At 50.2% G+C, this 24854-nt stretch overlaps 3 protein-coding genes across 5 annotated transcripts; 2 read left to right on the top strand and 1 right to left on the bottom strand.

Moving 5' to 3' along the window:
* Positions 1 to 13006: 13006 nt before the first annotated feature.
* LOC125552963 lies at positions 13007 to 17114 on the top strand. Of its 3 annotated transcripts, none has more exons than XM_048716688.1 (6): positions 13007 to 13581; positions 14435 to 14649; positions 15412 to 15553; positions 15632 to 15717; positions 16273 to 16364; positions 16505 to 17114. In XM_048716688.1, exons 1-6 carry the CDS (start codon positions 13183 to 13185, stop codon positions 16762 to 16764), a joined length of 1194 nt encoding a protein of 397 aa, XP_048572645.1. In that variant the 5' UTR covers positions 13007 to 13182; the 3' UTR covers positions 16765 to 17114. The 3 variants fall into 3 exon arrangements, with proteins under 3 accessions (XP_048572645.1, XP_048572644.1, XP_048572643.1); XM_048716687.1 differs by having other exon boundaries at positions 13008 to 13581; positions 15409 to 15553; XM_048716686.1 differs by having other exon boundaries at positions 13009 to 13581; positions 15367 to 15553.
* Positions 17115 to 18244: 1130 nt separating this feature from the next.
* LOC125552962 lies at positions 18245 to 18770 on the top strand. The gene has a single exon (XM_048716685.1). The coding sequence runs from the start codon at positions 18331 to 18333 to the stop codon at positions 18577 to 18579; it is 249 nt and encodes an 82-aa protein (XP_048572642.1). The 5' UTR covers positions 18245 to 18330; the 3' UTR covers positions 18580 to 18770.
* Positions 18771 to 18900: 130 nt separating this feature from the next.
* Positions 18901 to 22277, bottom strand: LOC125552960 (phosphoribosylformylglycinamidine cyclo-ligase, chloroplastic/mitochondrial-like). The gene is made up of 8 exons (XM_048716684.1): positions 21880 to 22277; positions 21145 to 21239; positions 20953 to 21054; positions 20766 to 20825; positions 20311 to 20483; positions 20060 to 20171; positions 19821 to 19979; positions 18901 to 19360 (listed from the first exon to the last, which is right to left on the bottom strand). Exons 1-8 carry the CDS (start codon positions 22184 to 22186, stop codon positions 19199 to 19201), a joined length of 1170 nt encoding a protein of 389 aa, XP_048572641.1. The 5' UTR covers positions 22187 to 22277; the 3' UTR covers positions 18901 to 19198.
* Positions 22278 to 24854: the final 2577 nt, after the last annotated feature.

Raw genomic sequence — 24854 nt, 5'->3', positions numbered from 1 at the left:
GCATGGAGGGGTATTGTTGGAAAAGTCCAAAAAGTCCCAAAAAGACTCTCCTTGAGAGTCTTCTTCATTTAATCCCAAATGCCCAGTTTAGTCCCTAAAAAGTCCTCGCCATGCCCCCGTTTGTTAAAGTCTCTAAGAGGAGCTTTTTCTAGTCCCTACACAAAAAATTCCCTGGAAACAAACACCCCCTAAGATCGCGGGCGAGACTGTTTAGCGGCTGGCCCTCGCCTATAGCGGGAGATGGCGGCTGCTAAGCCAATTAGCGGCAATTAGTACGTGTGCAATATTTGTCTCAGAAACACAGGATTTTGAGAAGAAAACAAAGGATCTTCAGTATAAATTCAAACATAACCAGCATAAAAGAGGCCTACAGCAGAGACCAATTCACCACATAATATTCGATATAAATTCAAGGTCTCAAGGATCACTAGTTGACCACTGAATATCTCAAGGTCTTTACCAGTTCAACAAAAAGAAGCATCACCAATTTCACAACACCACGTCCATTAAGGTTTGCACCAGTTCAACACAAAGAAGAATCACGAGTTCAGCGCTTAAGGTCTCAAGCAAACGGAGCAGAGAGGGCTTGCCTGTATCTAGATGTATATGCACGCGTACTGGGAGTTGGAGATGACATGCGTGGACTTGTTGCTCGTCGCCTTGCTGCCTCGCCCGTCACTACCTCCAGCTTGCTGGATCCTTGGTCATCGCCGCCGGTTTTCGGTGAAGCAGCCGTCGGCTCGCCGAGCCGCCGCAACCTTTTCGGTGGCAGGGAGAGAAGGGAACGGGGATAGCGTGTTTTTTTAGAAAACCTTGCCTTCTTCATTGATCTCTACTTATACCACTTACAAAGAACATAAAGTTTTGATTTCACTTTTCTTTCAGTCACCCCTTCGTCCAACCTTTCTCGTATAATAATCAATCACCATAATTTACTTACCTTCTGAAATAATTTCACTTTAGTTTACTTACCAAACTTATGATTAAAATATAAGATAAATCACGGGCAAAATTTGATGTTCATTTATTTACACAATCACATATTATGGACAGGTAAATCACTTCTGATCAAAATATAAGATCACAGATAGAATTCGACGGATATTTAATTACACAATTGCATATTATGGACAGGTAAATTACAAGCTAACGTCCTAGAATATTTATATCACGTTGCAACACACGGGCATTGTTCTAGTTCGTAATAATGTTCATAGGTACACCAATTGGGTCATTAGAATTGTCCAACCAAACATGTCTACCTATGCCTACATTATACATGAACTTGGCAAGATTATGAGCCACAAAGTTGTGGTTCCTATGTTAAAAAAATGAACTTAGAAGACTGAAAGCTACGAACGTTGAGGGGTCCTGGATTAGGGGGTCTTCGGACAGCCGGACTATATCCATTGGCCGGACTGTTAGACTATGAAGATACAAGATTGAAGACTTCGTCTCGTGTCCGGATGGGACTCTATTTGGCGTGGAAGGCAAGCTAGGCAATACGGATATGTATATCTCCTTCTTTGTAACCGACCTTGTGTAACCCTAACTTCTCTGGTGTCTATATAAACCGGAGGGTTTTAGTCCGTAGGACAACACACAATCATACCATAGGCTAGTTTCTAGGGTTTAGCCTATCCGATCTCGTGGTAGATCTACTCTTGTACTACCCATATCATCAATATTAATCAAGCAGGATGTAGGGTTTTACCTCCATCAAGAGGGCCCGAACCTGGGTAAAACATTGTGTCCCCTGCCTCCTGTTACCATCCGCCTTAGACGCACAGTTCGGGATCCCTACCCGAGATCCGTCGGTTTTGACACCGACATTGGTGCTTTCATTGAGAGTTCCTCTGTGTCGTCGCTGTTAGGCTTGATGGCTCCCACTATCATCGATGGCGATGCAGTCCAGGGTGAGACTTTTCTCCCCGGACAGATCTTCGTGTCCAGCAGCTTTGCACTGCGGGCCAATTCGTTTGGCCATCTGGAGCAGATTGAAAGTTACGCCCCTGGCCACCAGGTCAGGTTTGGAAGGTTAAACTATACGGCCTACATCCGTGAAGACTTGATCTTCGACGGATTCGAGCCTCTGCCTTGTACGTCACACGGTCACGATGAGCACGATTTAGCTCTACCATCGGACGGTGTTCAGGAGATTGCATAGGCAGCCGCTTCGACCCTCAATTCGGAGCCAGTTGCGCCGTCCATGGACGGGTGGATGGACCCCGCCATGGAGGCGTTACCCTCAGCGGCGATCGAGCCGAACATCGACCTTAACTTGCCCGAGAGCCGTGTTGTTAAACTGCCGAATTCTTCTCCGGCCACGGACTCCGAACCGCCAGCGCCCGTTCCTATCGAATGTGATTGGGCGCCGATCACGGAGTTTACCTCCGCGGATATCTTTTAGCACTCGCCCTTCGGCGACATACTGAACTCATTAAGGTCTCTCTCCTTGTCAGGAGAGTCCTGGCCGAACTACGTCCGGCAGGACTTGGATGCGGACGAAGAAATTTGCGGCCCACCCACCACCCACTTAGTAGCCACTGTCGATGACTTAACCGACATGCTCGACTTCGACTCCGAAGATATCGACGGTATGGACGATGATGCGAGAGACGAAGAGGAACCGCTGCCCACAGGGCACTGGACATCCACCTCATCATATGATATATACATGGTGGATACACCCAAAGAAGGCAATGGCAACGAGACAGCGGAGAATGACCCCTCCAAGAAGCAACCCAAGCGCCGACGTCAGCGGCGCCGCTCTAAGTCCCGCCAAAGCAAAAGTGGTGATACCGGCACAGGAGGTAATAACACTCCGGATAGCGCCGAAGACAACAACAACCCCCTCCAGCAAGATTTCGAGCAGGAGGATAGAGGAGCTAGCCCTCCTGGGAGAGCGACAGACGGAGAGGCGGAGGATGATAATTACATGTCCCCCCCGAAGACGAGGCAAGCCTCGGCGATGACGAATTCGCCGTGCCAGAGGATCCCGTCGAATAAGAGCGCTTCAAGCGCCGGCTTATGGCCACGGCAAATAGCCTTAAGAAAAAGCAACAACAGCTTCAAGCCGATCAAGATCTGCTAGCTGATAGATGGACTGAAGTCCTCGTGGCCGAGGAATATAAACTCGAGCGCCCCTCCAAGAGTTACCCAAAATGCAGGTTGCTACCTCGACTGGAGGAAGAAGCGTATGATGCGGCTGATCGGCCACCTCGTGGCCGTGATAGAGAGGTATTCCAGCAAAAAGCTCAGCCCGCACCCTGACGCCATTCAAATAAAAAAGCATGGGGAAACACGCCAGACCTGCGAGACGTATTGGAGGACAAAGCAAAACATGCAAGATCGATCTACGGATCACGAGGGCGCGCCACTATGCGAGACGATAAACGTCACGCCGGATACAGTAAAAGTAAATCCGGCCGGGCCGAACACAGCGGGCAAGACCCATTTGAGTTGCGTCGCGATATAGCCCAATACAGAGGCGCCACACACCCCTTATGCTTCACAGACGAAGTAATAGATAATCAAATCCCAGAAGGTTTAAACCTGTAAATATTGAATCATACGACGGCACAACAGATCCTGCGGTATGGATCAAGGATTTCCTCCTCCACATGCACATGGCCCGCGGTGATGACTTACACGCCATTAAATACCTCCCACTAAAGCTCAAAGGACCAGCGCAACATTGGCTTAACAGCTTGCCAGCAGAGTCCATTAGCTGTTGGGAAGATCTGGAGGCCGCATTCCTCGACAGCTTTCAGGGCACTTATGTGCGACCACCAGATGCCGATGACTTGAGCCACATAATTCAGCAGCCAGAAGAATCGGCCAGGCAATTCTGGACTCGGTTCCTAACAAAGAAAAATCAAATCATCGACTGTCCGGATGCAGAGGCCCTAGCGGCTTTCAAACATAACATCCGCAACGAGTGGCTAGCCCGGCACCTTGGTGAGGAAAGGCCGAAATCTATGGCAGCCCTCACGACACTCATGACCCGCTTTTGTGCGGGAGAAGACATTTGGCTGGCTCGCAGTAACAATATGTCAAAGAACCATGGTACCTCGGATACCAAGGACGACAATAACAGGTCCCATCGCAACAAACATAAGCGCCACATTAACAGCGATAATACTGAGGATACAACAGTCAATGCCGGATTCAAAGGCTCTAAACCCGGTCAGTGGAAAAAGCCATTTAAACAAAGTACGCCAGGCCCGTCTAGTTTGGACCGCATACTCGATCGCTCGTGTCAAATACACGGCACCCCAGACAAGCCAACCAATCACACCAACATGGATTGTTGGGTGTTCAAGTAGGCCGGCAAGTTAATCGCCGAAAAGAAGGATAAGGGGTCACATAGCGATGACAAGAGGAGCCCCGGCAGTCGCACACCGGAGGACAGAAGAGGTTTCCCCCACAAGTGCGGACGATGAACATGATATACGCAACCCACATCCCCAAGAGGGAGCGGAAGCGTGCCCTCAGGGACGTATATGCGTTGGAGCCAGTTGCCCCAAAGTTCAACCCATGGTCCTCCTATCCGATCACTTTCGATCGCAGGGACCACCCCACTAGTATCCGTCATGGCGGATTTGCTGCACTGGTTCTAGACCCAATCATTGACGGATTTCACCTCACTCGAGTCCTTATGGATGGCGGCAGCAGTCTGAACCTTCTTTATCAGGACATAGTGCGCAAAATGGGTATCGACCCCTCAAGGATTAAACCCACAAAAACGACCTTTAAAGGCATTATTCTAGGCGTAGAGGCCCATCGCACAGGCTCAATTACACTGGAAGTGGTCTTCGGATCCCCAGATAACTTCCGAAGCGAAGAGTTAATCTTCGATATAGTCTCATTCCGCAGTGGTTATCATGCACTACTCGGGCGAACCGCATTTGCGAGATTCAATGCGGTACCGCATTATGCATACCTCAAGCTCAAGATGCCAGGACCTCGTGGGGTTATTACAGTCAATGGAAACACAGAACGCTCTCTTCAAACGGAGGAGCACACTGCAACTCTCACAGCTGAAGCGCAAAGTAGCCTCTCAAGGCAATCCACCAGTTCGGCATTTTAAGACCCGGACACCTTCAAGCGCGCTCAGAGCAATCGGCAACTAGACCTCCTGGCGCGATCTGAGCTCGTGTAGCAATGCGCCCCCCACCCCAGTCCCAGCCAAGCGGCGAAACTCGTGCCACGCGTACATAATTACGCATTAAAAATACCATGGGCACAAGCGGGGAGGGGGGCACAACTGCGGCACGCCCCAAGGCGCGGCTTAAACCGCACTAGGGGCTTCCCGCTTGGTTATTTTTCTCTTTTTCAGGACATTAATCTCTGGAAACCCTGTCCGGCAGACCTATGGCCGAACACATGATGCAGCAACCAAGGAGGCAGAAAGCTACGTCACACCACGAAATTCCCAGGTGGATTACAGTAACGAGCGAAATATTTGATTTAATGCTATTCATCAGCTTGCCCTTGGAATGGACATAGTCCTACTCTTCGCTTATCGCACTATCTGTATCATTCTGCTTTAACGCACCTTTTTGAATAAACAATGCATACCATTACGACTATTATTGCATTCATGTTATATATATATGTGTGTGTGTGTGTGTGTGTGTGTTCATTAATGACGCCTTGCAACCGTACACTTTGGTACGGCCGATGCACCAAGGGCTTAAGTACCCACAATATGGTGTGAGAAGTCCGAACACTTTCACAAGTGCGGCACCCCGAACTTATAGCATTATATGCATCAGCTCCGAATCGTGTCTTTGGTCAAATGTTGGGTTTGCCCAGCTCCTATGTTTTGGTACCTTACGTTCCGCTCTATCGGCTAAGGTAGCGCTAGGAGAACTACTGCGATTGTGCCCCGGTTCTGCTGGGCTGAGCACCTCAGTAGAGAAAGCTAAAACTGACTGTCATGATAAGGCGAGAGACTGGTCGCTGTTCGGCGAGGTTTCGAATCCCTAAAGACTTATGCCGCTTAGAGCGAGGGGCCGGCCCTGTCCGGCTTAAAGGCGTGTATCGCGCCCCGAATTCGGTCTTCCGAATACCAGGGGCTTCGCCGAAATTTAAAATTATAGAATTCTATGGCTAAGTGAGAGTGATAAATCATTATTAGTCCGGTTGCCTTATTTGTTGTGCTGAGCACCTCCCTCGAAGGATCCAAAAATGGGAACAAGAGTGCTTAGGTTTATCCCGAACACCCCAGCACTCGCGGCATGGGGGCAGAAGCCGAGGACTAGCCATCTCTCAGATTGGATAAACAGCCAAACAGAAGGTAATATTTTAAATTCAAACAAGCGTTGCCTAGCGCATATGAAACAAGTTGTCATAAATACAGGATCACACGAGCAAATTTTACTCAAATATTACATCTTTTGTGCACTCTTCCACTATGAGACGGGCACCCGGCAGAACACCCTTGTAATGCATCTCGGGGTGGCGATGCTCCTTGCCCTCCGACGGCTCTTCCTTGATCAGCTTCACGATGTCTAGCTTGACCCATTGCAATTTCACACGGGTGAAAGCCCGGCGTGCACCTTCAATGCAGACGGATCGCTTGACGACCTCCAACCGCGGACAGGCATCCACAAGCCGCCTCACCAGGCCGAAGTAGCTATTCGGAAGGGCGTCGCCAGGCCACAGCCGGACTATAAAGCCCTTCATGGCCTGTTCGGCCGCCTTGTGCAGTTCGACCAGCTGCTTTAGCTGGTCGCTCACACATACTGGGTGTTCGGTCCCAGTATACTGGGCCCAGAACAACTTCTCCGTTGAGCTGCCATCCTCGGCCCAGTAAAACTTCGAGGCATCTGCCACGCTGCGGGGTAAATCTGCGAATGCTCCTGGAGAGCTCTAAATTCGGGTAAGTAATCGGTAATTTACTTTTACATGCTTGCTTTGCATATAGAATGCCTTACCCGCCGCTATCTTCTTCATCGCGTCGATCTCCTGGAGGGCCTTTTGGGCTTCGGCCTTGGCACTCTTTGCGCTCTCGAGGGCCGCGGCAAGCTCAGGCTTCCGCGTCTTCGAGTCAAGCTCCAACGCCTCGTGCTTCGTCACGAGAGCCTGGAGCTCTTGCTGCACCTCGCCCACCCGAACCTCTTGTTTTTCCCGCTCGGTGCGCTCCCTGGCCGCTTTATTTTCGGCCTCGGACAACGCTTGCTTTAGGGTCGCCACTTCGGTCGTGGCCCCTGGCAAATTCATGATGATCCTGTCATTTTGCAATCGCATTATTTTTATACATATACATAGACTAGGTACTACTTACCTTTATTCTCCTCGAGCTGCCTCTTGGTAAGGCCGAGCTCGTCCTGGGACCCTTTAAGGTCCTGCTTCAGTACGGCGACCTCCGCAGTCAGTGCGGCGGACGCCAGCAGCGAAGCCTGCATATGCATATTGACATACTTCTATTAGACTCCTGCGATATTGTTTGATCCTCTATTCGGCTTTTCTTTGTGAACACCGAACAGAGCATCAGGGGCTACCGTCTATGCGGTAATATTTTCCCTATACTTTAAACACTTACCTCAAAGCCTGTTAGAAGGCTGGCACAGGCTTCAGTCAATCCGCTCTTAGCGGACTGAACCTTCTGGATCACCGCACTCATAATAGTGCGGTGCTCCTCGTCGATGGAAGAACTGCGAAGCGCTTCCAGCAGATTATCCGGCGCCTCTGGATGACAGAGGTCACCGGCGCAGGCGTCTTGCCCCTCTTAGAAGGAGGCCGTCTGCCCGAGTCCGGAACCACAGGAGGTTCCGGCACAGTGTTCGGCTGAGGGCCGAACTCGGAGCCCTCAGGGGCTTTGTCCCCTATGCTCCCGGAGTCCGGGAGGCCGTCTTGAGGTGCCTCCGGGACTGTCTCCCCTCGACCCGGTGCCTCTTGAGACAGCACCTCGGTGTCGTCCGCAGGATGGGGGGAGGTAGCGGTCGGAACTGGATCGCTATCCATATCCGACGAGCCCAGGGAGCCGCCCGATGATACATCGATACGGGCTCGGGGCGGCCTGCATTATCACATTCGCCGTTAGGTAAAGTAGTGCGAAAAAGGGGTGCTATGAGTGACTCTGGTTCCGAATACTTACGACTTCCCCAGGGGCTTGACCCTGGGCAGCCACTCGTCCTCGCCGTTGGCGGCGGTGGTAGAGCAGTCCGGAAGGAGATTCCTTCCCTTCTTGGACCCTTTGGCCTCCCCAGTTGGGGCGGCCTTCCTTTTCTTGTCTCCCCCGTATGGAGGGGGAGCATTCTCTTCTGCCTTCTCGTCTTCGGGGGAGGATTGCACCGTAGAGTCCTCGGACGGTGAGTCCGATGACGCCTGGCGCCGGGAACTCTTTCGGGTTCCCTTGGCCTTCTTGGTCTTCTACGGCACCGTATAAGGAGCAGGAGTCAGCATCTTCGCCAAAAGGGCGTCTGCTGGGCCTTCGGGCAAAGGAGCCTGACAGTCGATCCGTCCGGCCGTCTCCTGCCAGTCCTGTCAAAGGTATGAGAGTTTAGATCCCGCACGGAGTCAAGCTATGAAAAACAAGTATCCTATAAAAGATAAAGCAGCTTACCGCGCTGGCTTGGCGCTTCGTGCTGAATCCGCGATCCTCAGTAGTGGGAGAGGGGACCTCGGCGCTCTTGAACAGCACCCTCTAGGCATCTTCGTGAGTTGTGTCAAAGAGCCTATTCAGAGTTCGGTGCTGCGCCGGGTCGAACTCCCACAAGTTGAAGGCCCGTTGCTGGCACGGGAGGATCCGGTGGTTGAGCATGACCTGGACTACGTTGACAAGTTTGAGATTCTTGTTGACCATGTTTTGAATACATGTTTGGAGTCCGGTCAGCTCTCCCGAACTACCCCAGGACAGGCCCTTCTCTTGCCAGGAGGTGAGCCGTGTGGGGAAGCCATATCGGAACTCGGGGGCCGCCACCCATGTAGGGTCACGCGGCTCGGTGATGTAGAACCACCCCGACTGCCACCCCTTTATGGTCTCCGCAAAGGAGCCCTCGAGCCATGTGACGTTGGGCATCTTGCCCACCATGGCGCCTCCGCACTCCGCCTGGCGGCCGCTCACTACCTTCGGCTTGACGTTAAACGTCTTCAGCCATAAGCCGAAGTGGGGCTTGATGCGGAGGAAGGCCTCGCACACGAGATGAACGCCGAGATGTTGAGGATGAAGTTCGGGGCCAAATCATGGAAATCCAGGCCGTAGTAGAACATGAGCCCCCGGACAAATGGGTGGAGAGGAAATCCCAGTCCGCGAAGGAAATGGGTAAGGAACACTACCCTCTCATGGGGCCTGGGGATGGGGATGAGCTGCCCCTCTTCTGGGAGCCGGTGCGCGATGTCGTCGGGCAAGTATCCGGCTCTCCTCAGCTTCTTGACGTGTCCCTCCGTGACGGAGGAGACCATCCACCTGCCCCCCGCTCCGGACATGGTTGGAGAAGGTCGAGGTGGGAAATGCGAACTTGGGCGCTGGAGCTCGAGTATGCGAAGATGGACGAGCAAAGGAGGAAGAAGGCGTGGATGAAAAGGTAAATCCTTATCCCTTTATATGGGCGGACGAAACTATGCGTCCCCACTAGCCTGGTAAAACTCGCTTGTCCCCCAAGCGCCGTAATCGATGGCGCGGTTGGGTTACCCACACCCGTATTGATGAGAATCCCGTGATAAGGGGACACGATCTCTGCTTTGACAAGACGTGTCAAAAAACTGCCTCGCGTTATGTGCAGGGCTAATTAAAGGAAACGGTTCGAATAATCACCGGGCCGTGACATAATATCGTGTTGCCAAAACAAGTCAGCAAATTGGATTTGTGGAAATATTATTCTCTCTACGGTGGTATGTGGAACTTATTTTGCAGGGTCGGACACTATCCTTATATTCAAATTCTTCCATGGTGTATTCGGAGGAGGAACCGGCCTTGCAATGCCGAAGACAACACTGCGCGCCAGACTCATCGTCATTGAAAGCCTGGTTCAGGGGCTACTGAGGGAGTCCTGGATTAGGGGGTCTCCAGACAGCCGGACTATATCCATTGGCCGGACTATTAGACTATGAGGATACAAGATTGAAGACTTCGTCTCGTGTCCGGATGGGACTCTACTTGGCATGGAAGGCAAGCTAGACAATACGGATATGTATATCTCCTCCTTTGTAACCGACCTTGTGTAATCCTAACTTCTCTGGTGTCTATATAAACTGGAGGGTTTTAGTCCATAGGACAACATACAATCATACCATAGGCTAGCTTCTAGGGTTTATTCTCTCTGATCTCGTGGTAGATCTACTCTTGTACTACCCATATCATCAATATTAATCAAGCATGACGTAGGGTTTTACCTCCATCAAGAGGGCCCGAACCTGGGTAAAATATTGTGTCCCCTACCTCCTGTTACCATCCGCCTTAGACGCACAGTTCGGGACCCCCTACCCGAGATCCGCCGGTTTTGACACCGACAAACGTGGTCTAATATTTCAGAATGATGGCAGGGTGAGGATCTCCTGTCCCTTGCTTGTTATCATTGACAATCACCTCACAATCTGAAGCCACTAGTAGATTATGAACGTTTAGGTCCTCTGCTAGAGCCTGTGATTCTCTGCAGGCGTACAGTTCTAGCACCACCTGATCGCTTTATGATGTTGGTCGGTGATGGAATCCACCTTTGGCTACTTTCTGTATGTGCCACTGTCGGGCGAGGTGCATATTTACCTAGATGGTCTAACTCATTAAGATAAGAATTGATGAACAAAATGGTTTGATGTGGACTCTAAAAGACTGCTTCGTGAATTGCCTTGCGTCTTGCGTACCATATAGACCAAAGGGTCACGATTAGTTCGATGAAATTGTCCGGGTTCAGCGAATCATGAAGTTCAAACGACCAGTTCTTTGCGCTGAGTTTGATATTTGCTATGATTGTTGTTACCAACTTTGCATCTGATAGCACCCAGGTGTAGCGGGCCATTGTGAATGACAAAAGACCATGTCTCTAAGAGTCTTCCTTCCCGCACAGAGGGCAAGTTTTAACTTGTGCCATGTTCCTCCTATGCAGAACATCGGTGGTGGGAATGGAATGACAGGTAAACCGATGTGTTCTCGACGAACTATGTAGCGAGAACGCAACTTATCTTAAATTTTGAAAATTCGGGTACGCTTTTGCAAGATATGTTCCGCGTCGGGCACAACTTCCCGCAAAATCGTTTTAGAGCAATCTATATAACGATTTTGTGGGACGGATTTATATGGCATCTGCTAGAGTTTCTTTAACTTTGGATAAGCTCTTTTTGCGAAAAGATCAGATCTATTGCAAAAGTTCACTGAAAGTGCAAAATATCTCAAACATAATAAAAATTACATTGAGATTTGGAGACCACCAAACGACCATTTCTGCCATCGGAATGAGCCGTCCACGCGTCGTTGTGGCCGCTCTCCTACCGAAGTTGGCTTGACCTTGTCGACGATAGTCGGGAAGTTTTCGTGCACGTGCCCCTAAGGACCAGCACCATGGATTCACATTCGTCGCTCTTGAACCCTTGCATAGATCTGAAGCCCCTCACACCAAATCTCGCCACATGACGAGAAACCCTAACCTCACCACCCCAAGTAAACAACAAGAATCTACATTGGAGCTCCGTCGACTACGTCCAGACGGACAAACTCATGGAAGATTGGAGCCCGGAAGACACCTGCGAGGACTAAATACTCTAACCTAAACCACTAATCGGAGTGGAGGCACCGGGATTCCCCTCCCGCCATCGGCCGCTGGAGCAGCATGCAGAGAAGAGGCGAATCCACATACTCGCCGGTGAAGCGTGGAGGGGAGAGTTTGCCCTAACCGCCTTAGGTTAGGGGACGAATCGTTATATTAAAATGGACATACCTCTATAGGTAAGTCACATGCCACGAAGACAAGCGGTGAGCAGTGATATTTCCTTCATACCATGGTTACACACCACTTCCCATCAACTCCCCCCCCTGTCTCACTCTACACACATCCCACCAACATACATGTCATCCAAATTATTGCAATCGCCATGCTTGTTGTCACCGTCATTAAGATGGCTTGCTGCGCCACCAACTTTTTTGTACCGACTTTAATCCATAGTAGATACCACCCAACTATGCACAAGCACCACGTACCCTGCTCCCCCGGGTGCAACCCTATCGCACGTGAGTCGACTTAAGGTGCCTGTGGGTTCCACCATGTCACCCCTTGAAGCGGTATCATAATCCGTAGCAGTTTCAATATATGCCCTCAATAGTCATCATCCCGAGGTCGTCGCACGTCCGCGGAGGGTAAACCAACATTCTTTCTCCCCTCCCCTAAGATCTCCCTGATTTCGTGCGAAAACTAAACACTACATAAAAAATGTGACAAAGCACCTCCCCCCGCCCCGCCCCCACGGGCGCAACCCTATTGCACGCGAGTCGGTTTAAGGCGCCCGTGGGTTCCACCACGTCGCCCCCACCCCGAAGCGGTATCATAACTCATAGCAACTACCATACATGCCTTAAATAGTCATCATATTGAGGCCGTCGCACGTCCGCGCGAGATGAACCGGTATTATCGCTTCCCCCCTAGGGTCTCCCCGATTTCGCCACCTTCAACCCACAGCAGATACCGCTCAACTACGCACAACCGCCACGCACCCCTCCCCCCGGCACAACCCTATTGCACGTGAGTCGGTTCAAGTCCCCCGTGGGTCACACCGTGTCGCCCCCCGAAGCTGTATCATGACTCGCAACAGCATCAACAGATGCCTTAATAAGTAGTCAACATACCGAGGCCGCCGCACATCCGCGGGAGACGAACCGGTATTATCGCTCCCCACCCCCCATCCTAAGGTCTCTCCAATCGCACGAAAACCAAAACACCATACACAACATGAAAGAAAAAGTGACAAAAACACCACACAAACTCCCCAAATTCTCCTCAGCCTGCCACCGCGAGGAGGAACTGCCTGCCTGCCTGCCGCTGTACTTTGCCCTCGTCCTCCTCTCCAGTCTTCAGATCCAAACCCCCGTCTGAAAAACAAAGGCAGCGAGGGAGCGAGCGAGCGAGAGAGAGGGCTAAAAGGGCCAGCAAAACCCTAACCCTAAGCATCCCAATTCGCCCGCCCCAAATCCCCCGCCCCCGCCCCGTCGCCCCCAAACCCTACCTCCGCCTCGCCGCCGCGACCATGGCAGGCTCCTCCGGCGCCGCCGCCGCCTCCTCCCGCAGCCACCTCAAAGGCGACCGCTTTTACTACCCGCCCCACCGCCGCCAGACCCAGCAGCACCAGCAGCAGGGCCTGCAGAGCCGCCGCCCCCCGACCTCCCCCTCCCTCTCCCCGTCCCCCTCCCCCAGGCGGAAGACGGCCGCGGCGGCGGCCGTCTCCGCGTCCCTCGACGCCGACGGCCGGGCGGATTCCGACGACTCCTCCTCCACCTCCTCCAAGCCCTCGCTCGCCTCCACGGCCGCCGAGGTGAATGTCGTGTCCTCCGCGCCTCCCGCGGAGGAGGAGGAGGAGGAGGCCGGGAATCTGGACAGGTTCCTCGCCTCCACCACGCCCTCCGTGCCCGTCCGGAACACGCCCGAGGTATCCATCCTTCCATGCCTAAGCGTGCTGTTGTAGATTGGATTACATATATGTGGGGCGCAGGGTCGGGAGGGACTTAGTTTTTTAGATTCATATATATTTAGCAAGCTGCTAAAACGTGACGACTACATACATAACAAAGTGCAGATTGTTCTGGTCTAGGTTGGTTATGTTCACCGACATAGGTCTATTCAGATGGTCGACGCGTCATTTTCCAAAGGAGAGTGAAGGATTCCGGATGAATATGTCGAGGCCGCATTTCATAGTTCACTCCAGACCGAATGCATTTCGCTTGAATTTATTGGTTGTTCCAGGCCATTGAAAGTTCTTAATGGTAGTAGTTGTGGATGGTGAGCAGCAGCTGTTGTTCAATTCCAGCATGGTCCTAGTGGCAGTTCATGTGTACTTTTCTTAACCATGGCCCCCAACTGATGATTGCTAGAACGTGTTTCCTAGAAGAAATTTGTCTTGGGGGAATGCTTATTCAGCCAATATTGGTTGGTTTAGTCTATATGTAAGCACTACCTTCCTTAGTGTTAGCGAATGAAATTGACACAGTTGGTCTCTTTGGATCTTTTGATTTTCCGCTGATTGTGCTTGACGTAAGTTAGATATAGTAACCATTCAGGTACTCTGATTTGCTTGTAATCTGCATATCCATGCCATGTGTATCTGTGCCAATTGCCGTCTACAAATCATTAGTTTCTCTGAAGGCTTAAATCATGTAGTAATATTTGCACATGTTCTGTCTGCGCAAATGGATTTTGTTTTCCAGTAGCCAGACCACTTTTGGTTATTGAATCATATTGCTTCTGTTCTACGATTAAGCTATATTGGTTTTGTTCTGCTGCAGACAAGCCTGAGGATGCGGAGGAGTGGAGATGCCATGGATTCATCTCCTTACTTCTGCCTTGATGATCTCTGGGAGTCTTTCAGGGAGTGGAGTGCTTATGGGGCTGGTGTTCCCCTGGTGTTAAATGGCGGTGACTCCGTGATACAATATTATGTGCCATATCTCTCTGCTATCCAGCTGTATGCTGATCCATCTAGACCTGTTGCAAGTACCAGGTAACAACTTTATATGCGCTATGAAAGTTATAACTTCTAGGAAATTCTCTCTTTTGGAATATATAAACAGTCCATGGGTCAATCTGTCTAGCAGATTCATTTGTCTCATTTTTTTTGGTATGATCTGTTTTGTTTGTGCTTGAGGATTGTTCATATATGGTAACAATTAAAATTATGAGGAATGCACTTAAGTATACTAAAATTAGTACGTATTATATAATACTTGCTCTTACCTAAAATGTTAGTGTAATAAAATCTGTCCCAGTTTATACATACGGATACTGTTTGGCAAAACTGAGGGTAGAGGAGAGATTTCCGTTTGTTTCTACTACTTTTCCAGAGATGCTTAAAGAAAAATTCTACTGCTTTGCTAAAGTCTCTGGAAAAGTAGCTTGGCAAACAGTATTCTACTACTTTCGTGGTGAAATCCTGTTTAGCTTGTGTAATTTCAGAAGTTTCTCCTTTATCAACCTGTACAGATGTTGAGCTTGACTTTGTAACTTAGTGCTTGCCATTTCTATGAGCTAGGGTTGGTGTGCAAGTTATCCTTAACTATGTTCTGTACATATAAAAGACTAATAAGAAACAAAAGTAGACGAATAAGAAAAGTCCTGAGAATAGGTATGTAACAAAGTACTGCTAGTTCAGAATGTATTTTTTGTTTGGGAGACACCTTTGTTAGTGCATAACTTTTTATACTTAATTTTCTCGCTTAAGGCATCCTCTGGATGAAAGTGACGGGGAATCTACGGATTTTAGCAGTGAGAGTAGCAGTGAAACTGATGCTGCTCAAAATGGTGTCTTACAAAGTGAGGATGGCGATGCTTTTGTATCTGCAAGTTTTCCTATATTTGAGCATCTGGAGCGGGATCCTCCGTATGGAAGAGAGCCTTTAACAGACAAGGTAAATTTTGTTTCTTCCAAAACTCAAAGCATGTTACGGACTTCCAGTGTATAGAATCTTATTCTGCACACTTTCCAGGTATCAGTTCTTGCGGATAGATTTCCAGCTTTAAAGACATTCAGAAGCTGTGACTTGCTGCCATCCAGTTGGATGTCTGTTGCATGGTATGTTTCAAACACTTTTGAGCCTGTTTACTCGGTCATTTTTCCAGTGGTAAGATGTGTTATGTTCCATTTGTTGGCTGCCATGTATTATCCTCTTTTGCTGTAGATGTTCCTAAACTTCTGAGAGTTTTAATTATTTGTGATCAATTATTCCGTAATACATGCCATCCTCATTATCCTCTTATTACCTGCCATGTATTATCCTCGTATTACCTGCCATGTATTATCCTCTTATTATTATCTGCCATCCTCATTTTTATTTGAAAGCATCTGGCCATAACGTTGTACCTGTTTTTCTGTAGACAACGTTTTGGTTTCATTATAATTAAGCATGATGCCATCACAGTACTGGCCAAGTTATAACATTTGCCGACTGTGCTGGCCCATGCAGAGGATGCCTACCAGTTGCCATGCCTAAACAACTAGGCATGCCTATCGTGCTGCATTTCAGCATACCGTGCTGTATTTCAGCATAAGATAGAAGAGCAACACTGCAGTGGCAGTGCTGCTATGATTCTATACGTTACTGGTTTCATCCTCATGCTTTGATTGCAGGTACCCCATATATAGAATCCCAACAGGACCGACGCTGAAGGACCTGGACGCGTGCTTCTTGACATTCCATTGCCTGGCAACACCTTCCAAGGGTAAAAACACCAGCACCCGCACCCTGTTTCTAGCGCCATACGAAATATGGAATTTATTTATTATCTTGCCTCCACTAGACGACACCAGTATTCTGGACATGCATGGAACGCTAACTAAATGCTCTGGTTTCAACTTGCAGATAGCCATCCCACCACACCAGCATGCCCCGGCTTCGAGGGAATCGGCCACTGCACCACCGCAACGGGCAGGCTTTCCCTGCCCGCCTTCGGGCTGGCGTCCTACAAGCTCCGCAGCTCCTTGTGGGCGTCCAACGGCGCCCCGGAGCAGGAGAGCGTCACGTCGCTGATGCAGGAGGCGGACAACTGGCTCCGCTGCGTACAGGTGGACCACCCGGACTTCCGGTTCTTCGTCTCGCACTTTGGCGCGACGTGGAGATGACTGCTTCTTCTGTTGTAAATGTCTTTTTTGTGACTGTTACTGTTAGTTATATGGTGAGGACTGTGTGTTGCCAAGTCTGAACTCAGGTGGCTGTGCGTTGAGCACAAGTCTGTTATGGCACATAGTGCAGCAGCGCCCCTCTGCCGCGGGGGTTGTATCAGTTAAAAAAAGGCCCGCCTGTATTGCGGGCGGGCTCGACTCTTGTTGTCGTCTCCAATAAGTTCATAACTGTCTGGTGTAGGTAACTTTTTGTGGGGGAGTTACAGATATGATGGATCGGAAGTACAATTGGAGACTTGTAAAACTTTTCAGGCAAATGATAGGAAAGAATAAATTATCGGATTTAGTTATGAACATACAGTAGTTTTGTTTTTGTTCCGCATACGTGGATTGCCTTGGGCCATTTTGTTTTGGTCCTGGGCACGATTGATGAAGAAAAGAAGGTGGTGATATGCTAGCCTGTTTCTTTCTTTATGTCGTAATGCTCCACTTGGCTACAGGTAATCTTCTTGATTTTGTATGACAAAATTAGCAGGGCATTGGGAAGTTCATAATTTAATAAAAAAGAAATCCGCAGGCTGTGCATGCTGTGAAACGGTGTGGTTGACTTGGCAGGGCGCCACTTGTTTTGCCTTGTGTATAAATCCCAGCTGCTGCTGGCCGGGCAACTTGCGAACTGCTCGTCCACTACGACCGAAAAATAACAATCGCGAACAAGAACAAATCGCTCTTATTCCCTAAATTTGGTTTTTTACCTCATGCCAAAAGTGCTGTAATAATCTCATGATCTATGTTGTTTATAAATTAAAAAAAAAATCTATGTTGTTTATACCATTACTCGTTCATGTCAGCTGGGTATCCTCGCAACTACCTCCGTTTGGAATTACTTGTCTTGATATAGATGTATCTAGAACTATAATACATCTAGATACATCCATTTTTACGACAAGTAATTCCGAACGGAGGGAGTAAAAGAAAACTAGTGTAATCTACTATCTATCTATCCTTGTTAGTAGGCAACTAGGAGTATGATGACCGTGTAATTTTTCGCGATTTTTTTTGCGGGGTTAAAAGGATTTCATTGCTCAACCGTTGGAATATTCGTTCCTACATAGTAGAGGAACGTCTGCAGGTCCAGAGCGCAACCAAACTGCAGTTCAGCCCTTCGATTGTCCGAAAGCAGCAAGTGTGTGGCTAACAACGTTCTGATTCCTACTTACATGAGCAATACATATATCTCTTTCACCAAAGAGCCTATTAATATTCTGAACTATCATTCTATGTGGCGATGCATTGTCTCAGCTGGCCCAAGGATTTGTTGCACGATGAAAGGAGAAGAATAATGCGCGTCCGGCCGTGACCTGCCAAGCACTACTGACGAAGTTTTCAGGCAGTGGGAGGTCGATCGATCGATCTCTCTCAATCATACCGTCCGTCCGTCATGGCCGGCCTCGTCTCTATCACACGGGCTATATATACAGCCAGGTCTCCCGCGGTGCTCCAACTGCAAGCGCGGGCGTCCCGGCACGTTGCATTTCGCGGCAGAGGCAACAGATAGGGGAGACGATGAGGGATCTGGAGGAGTTCCGGGGCTCGTCGGCGGGGCCGCCGCGGAACAATGGCGGCGGCGGCAGCGGGGGGTCGTCGGCGGTGACCACGCCGTCGTGGTGGGCGGGCGACCCGGAGGCCAAGCGCCGGCGGAGGGTGGCCGCCTACAAGGCCTACGCCGTGGAGGCCAGGGTCAAGGCGTCGCTCCGCCGCGGCCTCCGCTGGATCAAGGACCGCTGCACCGGCATCGTCCACCACCGCCGGTGACCGGCCGGGAAGAGCGATCGTTGGCATATCGTGGCGTGTGCTTTGACCGCCTCGCCATCTTGATGTTCATAATATTTCTGTTTTCTCCTCTCTTTTTTTCCTCCTCTTCCTCGTGAAAAAGTTGCCTTCGTTTCTTATTAATTTTGTTCTTATGAAAGGAAATCATTCCAATAACTCGAGCTTTTCCTCGATGACGATCATACTTTTTATGTTTGATTTGAGTCGCGTGGCGATTGTGTGACTTGAGCAATACATGGCCCTTAGATTATTACATTTCATTCTCCCCAAAAAAAAGTTCCATTTCATTCAGATGGGTGAGCAGGCCAGAAGATGTAATTTATATATGTGATTTCTCAAGAAAATTCAGCACACCAGAGGCATTCACATCAACTGTGAAGTGACGTTCAGGATAGCAACACCAGCTGTTTGCAGCGAGTGGTCACGAACCCAGAAACATTATTCCCGTTTTTTGTCAAATCTCACTGGAGTAAACTACTTTTACTCCGATACTTGTCCCCGTAAGATAGATTGCGGGGTTACGGAAAAACCTGGGCAGCTTTGCCCATCATCAGCTAAACAATTCTCAACCATTAGAAGTTTGAGATGCTTGTGTAGGCTCTCAGACGTACTGAACCCCCTCGCCCTGGATCACCTCTCCGATGCGGTAAGCCGGACTTGATTCTTCCAGGATTCTGTCCGCCGCATCCTTGCTTACTACAAGGACCATCCCGACGCCCATGTTGAACGTTCGCAGCATCTCAGCATCTTCGATTTTGCCAACCTGCGAGTGTCGGGGAAAAAAAACAGGAGTTAAGGATCAGACAGATGAGCACTTTTTTTTTTGCAAAAAGACAGATGAGCACTGTGCACACAGATGCATAAAAACATCATAATGTCGGTGTTTCTCTGGGCTACACAGAATCCTATGCTTGTTCTGTTGTGTGATGTTTTACCAAGCTCCCAGATCCCCATCCAATTCAAGCTTAACATTGCAGGTCCTTTAATACACATGCCAGCACTAACCATACTTTCAGCAATGTTGGTATCGAGTATCAAACAAATTGTTACTTAGATATTTGTTTTGTTACTAACGTCCTAATACCATTGGGCTGGCTGATATTAATAAGTTCTCAAGATGGATACCAAATCATCAACCAATTATTTTGATTATAAACAAGCGACTATATTCACCGGGGCTCCAAGAATGTGCATGACAAGCTAATGGATTTGTTTGCTCTTACCTGTTGAAGCCACTCGAACACAGGCAGCACTTGCCACGACCCGGTGACAATTTTCGCCCCAAGTCCTTTAGGAAATACTCTTGGGATATTATCAGTAAAGCCACCACCAGTAATATGGGCTAGTCCTTTTACACCACCCTTGCCGATAATGTCAAGTACCTTTTTTCATTCCACACAACTGAATCAGAAATTCAGGAAATGGTCAACTGGATATGAGACATTCGTCAGAATAAGCTAACCTGCTTGACATAGATGACAGTTGGTGCCATGAGAGCTTCACCAACGGTAGTTGTTACACCATCATTTCTTGGGAGAGGATCAGTCAAGGAGAGTCCACTTTTGTCCAGTACTCTAGAAAAAAAAAACATTTTTCCGACTGTCGTTAACCAGAAGCAATAATTGTATCAAAAGGAAAGCACCAGTGACATCAGATTTGCACTCTCAATCATCTATGTGGATTTTAAACAAATGGAGCTGGATAAATGCATACCTCCTAGCAAGAGAGAACCCGTTGGAATGAACCCCACTGGAAGGAAGGCCAATCAGGACATCTCCCTCCACAATGTTTTTACCGTCAATGACCTTATCCTTCTTTACGGCACCCACAGCAAAACCACTCAGATCATATTCACCTTCCTTGTAGAAATCAGGCATTTCTGCTGTCTGTATCAACAATAGCTCACTGAGTTATGCAGTTTTTTCTAAATGCTGCTTATATTCAGAGTTGTATGGCCCATGTGGAATGCTTCAGGAGAGTAAATATCATTGCTAAGAGTAAAACAGATGGCCATGTTAAGTATTTATGCATTGCTGAGTCAACTTCGTCGATGTACCAAGAATAAATAATCAAATGGCAGATCATCTAGTTACTATCAGACTGATGCGCACAGATCAATAGGTACTCTCACAGTTTATAAATCTGTGCATTATTCCAGAATATCTCACCTCTCCTCCCAGCAGAATACAATCTGATTGCTGGCATCCATCCACAATCCCCTTGATGACCTATGAAAGTACAAAACAAAGTTACCATCAAAGCTAGATAGATATCATCCTCCATGGGTGGAAGACAGATAAAATGAGCAAGAGCAAGAATTACTGTGCTAAATGAGCAGCAATACTGACAGTATACCTTCTCTGCAAGGTCAACATTGAGCTTGCTTGTAGCATAGTAATCGAGGAAGAACAATGGCTTCGCACCAGAAGTTACAATGTCATTGACACTCATAGCAACCTGACACGATGGATCAGACACAGAAAATGTTCATCGACTCTCCTAGGAAATCTGACAGACGACATGTATGAAAAGCAAGTGAGAACATACCAGGTCAATCCCGATGGTATCATGAATACCGGTCTCAAACGCGAGCTTGAGCTTCGTCCCAACTCCATCAGTACCAGCCACAAGGTACTCGTCCCCTGTTCAACAAAATGGCAGAAGACCAAATTTTACTAACACGGCAACACATTTCTGTATCCAAGTAAGTAAACGAGTAATAACTAGTCAAATACACGACGCAGACCTCTTACTCTTACTAGCCTAATACTACAATACTGTTTGTGCTTGGTAGATACATATATCAATTACTGTTTAGTCAAATACTCCCTCCGTTCCTAAGTATTTGTCTTTTTAGAGATTTCAAATAGACTACCGTACGGATGTATATAGACATATTTTAGAGTGTAGATTCACTCATTTTGCTCCATATGTAGTCACCTGTTGAAATCTCTAGAAAGACAAATATTTAGGAACGGAGGGAGTACAACATAAGAAACTCACTTTCCACACCTGTCACTTTCCACAACATATATCTACCAAACAGTAGTATAGTAGTACCTCACAATCGCCCCCTCTCACTGACAGAAAAAAGGCCATCAATTACTGAATTATGTAACAAGGCATCCCCCTGTACAACCAATTTCCGATCTACGCACAATCATAGGCAACGGATTTCTTGCGTCTCCACGCTTGAATTCTGAATCGCAGTACAGAGGACCGCTAACTAGAGTAAAAGGCAGCATGGAAAAGCGAGCAAGATGAGGAAGAGTAGAGGTGCACCGTGGGGGTAGAGGCCGCCGAAGCCGCCAATCCCGGGGGCCAGCCTGCGGATGCGGCGGACGAGCTCGGTCCCGGCGTCGATGTCCACGCCGGCGCCCTTGTAGGTCATGCCTTCCTCGTCGGCCGGTCCGGAGCCGGAGCCGGAGCCGGAGCCGGAGGCAGAGCAGGACACGGCGACGCGGCGCATCCCGGCGGCGGGCGTCGCGGGGAGGCGGACCCGGCTGTGCGGCCGGGGGTGGCCGCGTAGGGGACCCGCGGGGGCGGCCGCCGGCGCGCGGACGAGGTGGAGGAGGCGGTCGGCGCCCATGGGTGGGGTGGAGCGGAGGAATGGGGGGCAAAGGTTTAGGGCTTTTGGATGCTCTCGTGCGGCGCGGATGGGATGGGTGCGCCGAATACGGTGCCTTGGGTCGCGCTTTAAATCTCTTTGCGTCCCTTTAAAATTGGAAATTGTGCTTGTTTTAAATTTGAACTCTAAAATATACTCCCTCCGTACTAAAATAGTGGTTGTGGTTTCATTTGAACTAAAACGCCAACGCTTAGAACAACTCCAGCGACCCATTTCGTCCGCCCGCATCCGTTTGGATCGGCGCGGACAAAAGTGGCGGCCCAACGCGCCGACCCAAACGGACGCGCGTCCGTTTTTGTCCGCGGGCGACCCATTTCAGGCCTAATTTTAAGTCGGATTTGCGTCGGCGCGGACACGAGACGGACGTGCGCGCGCACCTACTTCTCTCCCCGGGCCAGCCGGTTGGTGGCAGCCACCAACATTCCCCTCCATTTTCCCCCAAAACGCTCCCGCCCGCGCGCGCCCACGCCCCTAACCAGTCATGGAGGACGCCATCGACCTCGACCTCGACGCCGCTGCCGGCCTCGCCTCCCTCGCCTCGTCCGGCGTCGTCGCCCCCTCGGGGAAAGGCAAGCCTCGTGCCCCGCGCAAGACCATCGCCGCGACCAAGCCGAAGAAGGCGCTGACGCCCGAACAGCGGGCAAGGGAGTCGGCCAAGAGGAAGGGCCGGAGGCACGCCGCGGACGCGAGGGATGAGGCCGCCGCCGCGCAGCAGGAGTTCACCAACGCCCGCGTCGCCGCGGCAACGAGGGAGGCGCTCTACATGCTAGGGGTAAACCCTAGCCAACACAACGTCCTCCAAGCCGCCGTCGCCGGGGCCAGCACCGGCTCGTCGGCGTTTCCTCGGATGGTGCTGCCCGACTCACCCCGCGCGTCGACTTGCAACCCGGTCCCCAGCTTCCACGTCTACCCGCAGGCCTCCCGCCTCTTCGGGGAGTGCTCACCTGACGTGAGCGTGGTCGCGCCTTCCACGCCCGCGCCCGCGCCCATTGACCTCAACGCCACCCCGATGGTCGGTGGCTCGTCGTCCGGCGGCACGAGAAAACGCGCGCGACAGACGCCGGCCGGCGGGCTCCCGGACGCCCGTAACCTGTTCGAGGAAATGCCATCCGCCGTCGACGAGGACTACATGCAAAACCTCATCTTCAAGGGTGGTGCGCCGAGCGCTGGCTACGATCCCGACAAGACACAAAGCCAGGACGACCGCGAGGCGTTCACGCCGGCCGCTGGCTATGATCTCGATCAGGCGGCCTTCATGCGTGATCAGGTCGGCATCGACCTGGACGGCTTCCCCCTCGACCACGAGTTCCCGTAGGACTATGGGCTAGAGGAAGAGGACGAGTGCGACATCGAAGTGGAGCCTTTGTTCGAGGATGAGCTCGCCAACCAAACCGTCGGTCCCAAGCCGAAGCGCAAGAGCAAGCGCACGAAGGCATACACAGCTGCCGAGGACAAACTTCTTTGCGAGTGTTGGCGAGACATTGGACAAGACCCAAAGACGGGCGCCGAGCAAAAGCATTCAACCTTTTGGACTCGTGTGCACTGCGAGTTTCAGAGCGCAAGAAGTTTCCACCTTACCAATTTGTGAGCACGCGCGGGTGGGTCTCCATTTCCAGGCGGTGGAGGGTGATCCAACAAGAGTGCAACAATTTTTGCGCCACCCTTGAGAGCGTCAAAGCCCGCCCCGTGAGCGGCATCGGCATGCAAGACATGGTATGATAGCAAGCAAGCCGCCCTCTTTTGTGCCATCAAGATCATCCTTTTACGTCTTCATTTGCTATCACTTGCCCATATGCTTGCATGGAAACATTTTGTAGGCATTTCAAGCTTTGGAGGCATTCAAGGTTCAACACAATGGCAAGTGCTTCAACCTCTCCCATTGCTATCGGGTCATCAAGGACGAAGAGAAGTTCAAGGCACAATATGCCGCACTCAAGGCACGTGGGGGGAAGGGCACCGTGGAGGATGTTGGGGAGGGCGAGCCGGCACGGCCGCGGGGGAAGACCAACTCCAAGAAGGAGGACAAGCGAGATGCGGCCACCAACGCCTTGATCGCAAGCGTGGACGACATGATGAATAAGAAGAACTCAAGGGAGGAGGAGCGCCGGCGTTTCAAGGCGGAGCAAATGGATGCTTTCATGGAGATCCAAAGGAGGAGGCTTGATCTTGACGCCGAGAAGCAAGCCAAGATGTTTGAGCTTGAGGCGGAGAAGCATGCTAAGATGCTAGAGATTGAGGCCGCCAACGCCAAGACAAAGGCGAAAGAAGTGGCTCTTGCAAGCATGATGACCGGGGTGGAGATCATGAAGGTGGATCTCAACGCCTTGTCGCCAAGGAAGAGGTCGTGGTTCGAGAAGATGCAGGCCAACATGCTCAAGTTCGACGACGAGTGATCTATGGCTTCGAGGGCCATCTTTTCTATTTTTCTGTATGAAGACCCTTGTTGCAAAACCTCTATTGCAAGTAGGACCCAACATCTCCAGCCTCTTCTATGTATTCATGCAACAAGGCTGTTGTTGCGAAAACTTGCTAAGAACGCTGATGACTGCAACGGAGAGAGCACCCCGTGGTCTCTGCAGCACCCGCATTTTTACGGCAGAGGAAGGACGCCAGCGGTCGCCGCCGATGT

This window comes from Triticum urartu, chromosome 4 (genome assembly GCF_003073215.2).
Source record: "Triticum urartu cultivar G1812 chromosome 4, Tu2.1, whole genome shotgun sequence".
NCBI classification, from domain to species: Eukaryota; Viridiplantae; Streptophyta; class Magnoliopsida; order Poales; family Poaceae; genus Triticum; species Triticum urartu.
The sequence above is the reverse complement of the archived record's forward strand: the minus strand, read 5'-3'. Positions and strand labels throughout refer to the sequence as shown.

What these genes read in the sequence shown, in the direction of transcription:
- LOC125552960 (XM_048716684.1), bottom strand. Translation starts at nt 22,186, where the DNA reads ATGGGCGCCGACCGCCTCCTCCACCTCGTCCGCGCGCCGGCGGCCGCC. An exon ending in ATACCATCGGGATTGACCTG is followed by an intron (nt 21,055 to 21,144) that starts GTATGTTCTCAC and finishes CCATCGTGTCAG; the next exon opens with GTTGCTATGAGTGTCAATGA. An exon ending in GGGTTCTCTCTTGCTAGGAG is followed by an intron (nt 20,172 to 20,310) that starts GTATGCATTTAT and finishes TTTTTTTTCTAG; the next exon opens with AGTACTGGACAAAAGTGGAC.
- LOC125552963 (XM_048716686.1), top strand. Translation starts at nt 13,183, where the DNA reads ATGGCAGGCTCCTCCGGCGCCGCCGCCGCCTCCTCCCGCAGCCACCTC. An exon ending in GAGAGCCTTTAACAGACAAG is followed by an intron (nt 15,554 to 15,631) that starts GTAAATTTTGTT and finishes CACACTTTCCAG; the next exon opens with GTATCAGTTCTTGCGGATAG. An exon ending in CCTGGCAACACCTTCCAAGG is followed by an intron (nt 16,365 to 16,504) that starts GTAAAAACACCA and finishes TTCAACTTGCAG; the next exon opens with ATAGCCATCCCACCACACCA.
- LOC125552962 (XM_048716685.1), top strand. Translation starts at nt 18,331, where the DNA reads ATGAGGGATCTGGAGGAGTTCCGGGGCTCGTCGGCGGGGCCGCCGCGG.